General features: G+C 40.2%; 1 protein-coding gene across 2 annotated transcripts in view; it reads right to left on the bottom strand.

Annotated features, from left to right (window-relative positions):
* Positions 1–6,025: 6,025 nt before the first annotated feature.
* The window catches only part of LOC140245075 (E3 ubiquitin-protein ligase NRDP1-like), a 32,552-nt gene continuing 29,678 nt past the window's right edge, over positions 6,026–8,899 (bottom strand). For both annotated transcript variants that reach the window (XM_072324673.1, XM_072324672.1), the window contains exon 3: positions 6,026–7,667. In XM_072324673.1, coding sequence (XP_072180774.1) covers positions 6,798–7,667 — 870 coding nt within the window. In that variant the 3' untranslated portion in view covers positions 6,026–6,797. The remainder of the gene's footprint in view (positions 7,668–8,899) is intronic.

The following is an 8,899-nucleotide window of genomic DNA, read 5'->3' as shown; positions in this document are numbered from 1 at the left end:
AAAGAAAAGAAAGAGAGACAGTCAAATTGTGCCTGGGAGGTGTGAGGTTTGGAGGCCAACTTTACAGGCAGTTTGAGGACACAGTTACTGCCGATTCATCTCGTGTCCCGAAGTGAACATGACATGGTTTATATCAAGGAGTACAAGATCGTTATATCTATTTGAATTAAAAAAAAAAAAATGGAAAGTACTTCGCATGGATTTCAAGCCATCTTGTGCGTTGGACAAGATCCAGTGAGCGCTAGCTGTACACAATCTTGCACTACATAAGTGATAAGGGTCGTTCCATGAACGGAAGCATCATTCGCCCAAAGAGAGAAACAAATTGATTGACGAAACATCCCAACACTTTGGGGCCCCAAAAAAAGCCCGGGAACAGATCGGCCGTTGAAAAACAAGGAAAAGTAGAAATTACGCGGTGCGTAATATATGTCCCCGCCGGAAGTAGCATTTAGTAGCAAAATGTACAATATAGGTAAAAAGATCAAGGTCAAAGGTCAATGAAGTCAAAGGTCAAAATTCTATGTAGAAGTTTTGAAGCCCTCACCTAGTGCCATCACATAAAGCAAACGGAATCGAAATCGGGTTAGAAATGGCGAAGGAGTAGCATTTTGTAGCCAATGTACAATATAGGTAAAAAATCAAGGTCAAAGGTCAAAGAAGTCAAAGGACAAAATTCTGTGTAGAAGTTTTGAAGCCCTCACCTAGTGCCATCACATAAAGCAAACGGAATCGAAATCGGGTTAGAAATGGCGAAGGAGTAGCATTTAATAGCAAAATGTACAATACAGGTCAAAAATCAAGGTCAGAGGTCAAAGAAGTCAAAGGTCAAAATTCTGTGTAGAAGTTTTGAAGCCCTCACCAAGTGCCATCACTTAAAGCAAACGGAATTGAAATCGGGTTACAAATGGCGAAGGAGTAGCATTTTGTAGCAAAATGTACAATTTAGGTCAAAAATCAAGGTCAAAGGTCAAAGAAGTCAAAGGTCAAAATTCTGTGTAGAAGTTTTGAAGCCCTCACCTAGTGCCATCATATAAAGCAAACGGAATCGAAATCGGGTTAGAAATGGCGAAGGAGTAGCATTTTGTAGCCAATGTACAATATAGGCAAAAAATCAAGGTCAAAGGTCAAAGAAGTCAAAGGTCAAAATTCTGTGTAGAAGTTTTGAAGCCCTCACCTAGTGCCATCATATAAAGCAAACGGAATCAAAATCGGGTTAGAAATGGCGAAGGAGTAGCATTTTGAAGCAAAATGTACAATATAGGTCAAAGGTCAAGGTCAAAGGTCACAACTGAAATTCTTTATAGAAGTTTCAAAGCTCCCATGTAGTGCTATCATATAAAGCAAACAGAATCAAAATCGGGTTAGAAATGGCGAAGGAGTAGCATTTTGAACATTTTGATCACACACGGACGCACGGACGGACGCACGGACGGACACACGGACGCACGGACGCACGGACGGACACACGGACACACGGACACACACACGTACGGAGCCCGTTTCATAGTCCCCTGCTCGAACTCGTTCGGCGGGGACAAAAAGTAGGTTGACCACACAATTTTTATGAAAATTGAGTGGTTTTGGAGGAAAACTACTATAAATCAAGATAATTCCAGTAAATCGACGGTAAAGAAAATCGAGCCAATTTTGACGGAACTACTTTAAACGTGATGACGTCATCACAGCTGACTTAAGGTGACTTAAGGTGCGAGTTTCTTCAATTTGCAGTTTTGATCTCCCCGGACATCAAGCTATGCTTCAATCAAGTGTATCCAAATATTATACATTGTAGTTAAATCTAGATATAATTGAATTTGTTCGTTTGATGAAAGCTTTTTTTTTTTAATTGTCTTTCTCATATCCACAAACTTGTAGTGACATTAATAAATTGCACTGGTTAAAACTGCAATTATTTATAAAGTTAATAGTCCCTTTACATATTTCTGTTGAAATATTCCTTGAGAAGTTCACAATACCTATCTAAAAAAAGGCAACAACATCATTCTGCACACACGAATACAACACTACACATCTGCACGCAATCACATCTTCTGATTATGCTGAGAACACAGTTCAGAGTTAGGCACAAGAACTGTTGGTTTTTCAAATATTTGCATTCTGTTTACAAAATACACTTTATTATACAACTGAATGTAGACATAGTACATAGTAACATGAGTGGGAAAATAGAGAGAAATACATTTTCATTTGCACAACTCCAAAAAGAGAGAGAGAAAAAAAAATCAAACAAAGCGTATTTAGGCGAGAAACAGACATACATGTACACCTGCATGTAATTCATATGGGAATAAGACCACTACATGGGCAAGGATTTTGTTGTTTTTTCCTCAAATATCAACAATTCAACAATATCAACATGACACTAATATACATATCACTCAGAGTCATACAAAAAACAGATATACCCTAATGCTTGCAAGCATCTAAATGCCTATCTGTCAGTTAGTGAACAGTGAACCCAAGCAACATTATCTTCCAACAAGGTCACAGTGTACTTTGGGTTTTTACCCAAAGAATAGAGATCGCAATGTTAATATTGAAAACAATGCAAACAAACGTGCAAAGAAATTAATAAAAATCCATTTCACATCCCAGAAAGGTGAGTCCAACCCAGTGATGATAGATGCTATGGGAAGCTCTAGAGTTGTAAAAGATTCCAAAAGTCAATCTTCAATTTAATTTCAATTCAATTCCATTCCAATTTTATTTTCATTTTTTTTTCCAACAGAATATACAAAGTACTCATTGGAATCCAGGAAAAAAAAATCAAACTATCCATCTTAAATTAACAAATTGCAAACAAAATTTGAGAAGTTCTGGCCTATTGCTGTTTGTTTCAGGTACTTCTGCAGGATTCCAAGTTAGAATCAGAATCATAAAAATGCTTTCATCTTTGGCTTTAGGAAAAATGCTGCCATAAGAACATGCAAATATTTTATCTTGGTACACATTTCCATCCTACAATAATTACATAGAGCCTTCCAATATCACATGAAGTAATTTTTGTGTCTGCATTGTTATTCTTGTTATTTTCAACACATCCCACAGAGTTATGATGTTTTGTTATGGGTCAGCAGTCTTGTCACCTATGCAGTAATGAAGAAATCCATATAAATGCTATTAAGATGCCCTAATAAAACAGTTTCGTTTCCCCCCCCCCCCCCCTTTCCTTTCCATTGAGGTCGAGTCCAGGGTGTTTTTGGGCAGGTGTCGATGGGAAATGCCTGTTATAACAAAGTCAGCTCGTCCTCAACAGGTGGTTAATACTTCATCCAAGAACACACATTGCCAATGTCTATGCACACATGCCCTGAGAAAATATGAAGTCAAATTCTATACCGCAAACAAGGTCTTGACTATGCAGTAAGATGGAAACACACCTCAGCCTCAGCCTTGGTTATTAATGTTCCATGCAGCACATGTTAATGCACAGGTTCATGCACAGGTTGTTTAATTATCTTCTTTCTTCTTCACAGCATGTGCAAGGTACGGTTTCAAGATTTCCCAATTTGTCCGTTGAAGCGTGAATCACCTTCAACAGCCCGTCCCATCATTGAACTAATTCAGTACATGACAGTGCTCATGTAGTCTTGTCACAAGGCCCACGACTGCACACATTCTGAGCCCACCCTTTTATCCCACTACACCCCTGTCACAAAACTCCATCCAAATCAATGCTTCATCCACACCTAAAGACAACCAAGCAAAATCTTCCCTGTCATGCTACAATTTACATTCAAACAGTGCTGTATGATGTACACAATACATCAACAATTACCATGGAAACTTGACACTGTTTCAAGTTCTTTACACTGCAGACTGATTTTCACTTTCTTCTTTCCAATTTATGTGAATTCATCCCAAGAGAAAAAAAAGTATGATGCATCATGCAATAAGTTTTGAGGCATCTTGCACAGTCCTCCTACAATACAGGCCAATTATACACTGGTATGAAAATATCTCTATGACAACTCACTGCAATCTCTCCATTACTAGCCATAGAACCATGACGCATCCGTTACCATGGCATCATGTGCTTTGCACTCTCTTTTATACATACTAATCTTTATCTACAACGTAACTGCAGGACTTCAAAAAAAAAAATGGAGATATTTTACCTGCAAATTCACACAAGCAAGACCATAAGTTCATGAACAATTAGCTTCAAAATAGGTGCAAGTTTAAGCTGTAACTACAAGGCAAATATTTATTTCTAAGCAAACACACACACACTGACAACATAACGGCAAGGCTATGAAAATGAAAAAAAAAAACAACAAAAAAACACAGTATGTTGCAACAGCCACAGGCAAGATACACATGATAAAATAAATTTGTTCTTGTACAACATATAGACAAGTATAGCAACAAATGTAGGTGCTGTTACGCATGCTTTACAATGTAAATTTTACTGGTTGCTTTTGCTTTAATTCATTCTTATTTGGTTGCCAATGACCTGTATGTAACATTCAAAATGAAAACAGCAAAGACAGAATACTCGTACCAGTATTTTCGAGAAAATAAAAATCTCCAAAGGCAAAAATTCATATTCATGAATGATGATTTGTATTCATGCAGCACTGACGTAGGAAATATATGCCATTCTATTCCTTATGTGGATTGAATGGGAAATTCAAGTTTTGATTCAGTAATAAAACATACACTGTGTAAAATAATCAGAGGCAGAAAGAGATGATGCCTCTCACAGCAAGATAAGTCTATTTTTTCTTTCTTTCTTTGTGCATCAATTTCTTGGTGTCCACAGATTGGTGGGATTTCAGTTTAGAAAATGCTGGGCAAAGTTAACCATTTCCAGGATTTATATGTCCCTTTTCCTGTAAGTCTTTACATATTCATGGCTGTTTCACATGAGATGCCTTTAGACAAACTATGTACTTTCTTTACTTGCTACTTTCATTCAGACTCAAAATGTGTTGCCTTCAAATCTAGTGTTCAGTATTGAATATTTCTACTCAAACGCAGCCTCTTGCCCAGTACAATTATGACTGTATGAACAACAACAACAATAACAAAGTTGGGGGAAAAAACCCCCAAATATTCCAATATAACATTACACTAGACAGCAGGAAAATGATGTAGAACCATTTTACATTGTGCACAGAATACCACCCATATTCAAGGTGTAAACATCACTGTTACCATTGAAATGACTGGTTGAATGAGTCTAGTCTTGCAGAATAAAAAGTTTCAACTCACTAGGTTGGGCACTTTTTCATGCTTTGTGCACATGGAAACATTTCAGATTGAATCATGCCTTCACCTCGACTGCCATCAGATCAGGTCCACATCATGTCAGTACACTGCCCTGTCAAAGTTTGTGATTCTCAGATTTCTAGGGCAAATATTGATAAATGCTATAACTTTACCTTTGCAAGATCTATTCAGAGTCGGCCAAATGACTTGCCTTACAGAAGCTTAACTCTACACTATGCTACTTTTAGTTTTGCCACATGCTTTTCTGCTTGGAATGTGCCATTTGGCTTTTGACCTTTATAACTGTTGTTCATAGTCTCACCTAGCGAAGAAATGGTCGTACACATACCAGGTTTTCTTGTTGCAAAAAAAGCTATCATGGTAATGCCAAACAAGAGTGTCTGGACCGTTGCTGGGATATCATGATGAATGGGCAATTTGGAAACACGAAGCTTGCAGCACCACTGGTTGGCTGTACCAGGCATTTAGGCAAATAGTAAATACGAAAGGAAAAATGCATGAAATTTATGACAATCACTGTAGTCAACACATCTAGCATGAATTCGTTTGCTTTTGTTTTCCAAAACTTTTCTATACTGTAAAAGAGGATATTTTTGCGTGCATAATTTTTTGCGCTCAGCAGGGTAAAGTGAATTTTGTGTGTTTTCAATTCTGTGAAATCAAAATATGAGCTAGTATTGCATGTAGGAAGCAAACATTTTCACTTGCTTTTTTTTTAATGCCCTAGGTGCACGTCACTCAAAATACATGAAAATTTCCACCTTTATAGTAGTCTGACCCCTTATAGTAGAGAAGGCATAACCCCTCTGACTGAATTCACTTCAAATCATAAAACAGAGCAGCCAATATTTCACCATTGCAACTGTGAAGTGAATGTAGCAGTCGTTACATAATGACCAATTCAAGAGTTCCCCTTTCATTCAGGGCAGACCAGCTGAGGGTTTGTCAGAACAAGAGTAAAGTTTAACGAGTGTTCTCTGAAATATGGAGGCCGGCAAAAGCAAGGATACGCATTTGAGTACTTAGAGTAAGAAGCCGACTAGCTGTTTTTCTATTGTGACACTCTGGGTAGCATCACAACATTAATTACTTGCCATCCACGCACTTCCAGGGCAACATAAACAAAAACAAAACACAAACTGGTTGTCACGTATGAACATTCCTGTTGTCATGAACAGCTACCACATTTGATCACACTAATGCACAGATTATGACAACAGTTATCTGCAACATATCATAAAGAATTGCCTATCAAATGCCAAGTTCTACGAAAACACCACACACATCAGAACTTGACTGAGATGCGACTGCATCAGGGAGCCCTAAAAGAGACTCTTTCATTTCTCTCCTCTCTACGGAAATGAACGCAGTTCACAGGGAAATGATGACATAATATCACAGACTTTACTGCACCACCACATGTCGTCACAGCAAGTACGTCTACGTCATTTTGCAGCACGTATCAGACTCGCTGGGTATACTGCGAAAAGTTTTCCACGTGTCCAAACTTGTACACCTGTGGGAGGTTGCTGGGGTTGTTATTCGATGCCATGTGCAAATATCATGACAAGGCCTGGGTCAAGGGTGAAGTCCTCTCCCATGTGGGCGTTGTCGCACGCCATCACCAGCACGGCTTGCTTGCCGGGGATCCTGCGGCACACGTACTGTTCGTAAGTGTGTCGGTTCATTTGCCGCGTCTCCAGCGTGCTCAGTCCAGGGGGCCAGTTGCGCTCGTGGGCGTTCTCCATGAGCTCCGCCACGATGTGGGCGGGGCAGTGGCTCTCCAGAAGCGAGCGCTTGATGACCGTCTGCAGCACGCCGTCGGGCGTCGAGATCATGCCACCCCACCGCGTGACGCGGGCGAGCGGCATGGAATTCACCCATCGCACCACCTCGTTGTTCTCAATCTCGTCCTCGATGGCCCGCACCGACGGGCTGGTGTTCGGGTTGGAGATGCGGATGGCCCGGATGTACTCCTTCAGCATCTGCATCTCACGCCGGTGCTCAGACAGCTGGTTTCGGATCTCTGACATCTCTGTCTCCTGCTCGTTCAGCTTGTTGGACTGGTTCTGCACCAGCAGCCGCAGCTCCCGGATGCAGTTGTGGTCCTTGACCTCATCCTTGGGAATCACCATGCCACACCCCGCCTCGCACTGGATGGGGCGCTTGGGGTTGTGCTCGCACTCCTGCAGGTGCTGGTGGAGGGAGTCCAGCCGCACCACTGCCACGCAGCCGAAGCCCTCATTGTCGCACTTGATCTGCAGCCGTGCCAGGAGGTTGCGCAGGATGCGAGGCACTGGCTTGAGCTGCTGGGAGGTGATGTGGTTGCGGTCCACAGGGCAGGTGTGTTGCCGTGACAACCACTCCTGGATGCATGAAGAGCAGAAGGCATGCTCACATTCTGGTGCCTGCAAGAGAAGATTAAACAGACAGTTAGTAATGTCTTAATTAGCAATATCTGCTGTCAAGTTGAGGTCAATAATATCTTGATACAAAGTATGAGAAAAACAGATCACTTTGAATCAAATCAAAGGCTTGGAGAATCATGGGTAAAAGAGTCTTGCAGGGGAAAGCTGATTGACGTGCACACCCAATTACATCAAAATATAAAGAGAATAAAACATCTAGACAACATTCATGCCACAAACTTTACAACAGGTCATGTATGGTCAAAGACAGAGCCATTTTTACTATGAAGGCTTCATTACCTTTCAACATGTTTAATAATACCTTAATCATGTCAGATATTAAAGCCAGGAAAAAGAAGAAGCCCTTGCAACTTATATTGACCTGTATGAACTATGTAACATTCGACTGGACGTGAGAATTTAGAAAATCTATTACCGGTATTCCATCCCTAATTTCAAAAACCAAGAATATTAAAAAATTTGACAACTTTATGGTCTTTATGAAGTATTTTACTACAAGCGCGCTGAAATGATCTACAGAGATTGCTTGGCTGATCTCATACATGCATGGCTGTATACTCTCCCATGCTCATTTTTCTCACCACTTTAAATAGGTGGTAGGTTTGGGGGAAATCAAGTGGAACAAATCATACATTGCTGGAAAGCTCAGAAGAGTCTGGAAATTTTAATAACAATGTCAGAAAATCAATGTTCAGGGACTCCTGTGGGCTTTAAGGGCAACAGGTCAAATTTGATCTACATGTCTGCTGAATACAACAAACAGAGCTGCAAAAAAAAAAATGAAGAATGCAACTGTTATCACCATTTGGCATCTAACTGCACATACTGTAAATGTGCATTCGAGTGCACTAGAATCCCTAAAGTCATGCCACTGTGAGCTTTTGCTATTAAACAGGGATGAAGTCATGTATTAAAGTTCACACACACATTCACAGTATTCTAACATGCTATTTCCTGTTAAAAAGAAAAAAAAAAAGTTTGGTGAAAACAGACCCATGGCTACAGCAACAGTTAAGGCCTTTGAAATACTAAGCATCACCCCATAATAATCTCTTGGTGAAGGCGAGTGGGTTTGAGAAAATGGTGGATACACCTAAAACGATGTATCAAGTGGTGGTGCAGTTTAATCAAGGATTTTGTTGAGGTGAGCCCTGCTGGTCTCACATAAAGGTACCAGTACTATGCATAATTACATTCCTTCTCCCCACACA

This window comes from Diadema setosum, chromosome 22 (genome assembly GCF_964275005.1).
Source record: "Diadema setosum chromosome 22, eeDiaSeto1, whole genome shotgun sequence".
Lineage (NCBI taxonomy): Eukaryota > Metazoa > Echinodermata > Echinoidea > Diadematoida > Diadematidae > Diadema > Diadema setosum.
This window is presented reverse-complemented; position numbering and strand designations above follow the sequence as displayed.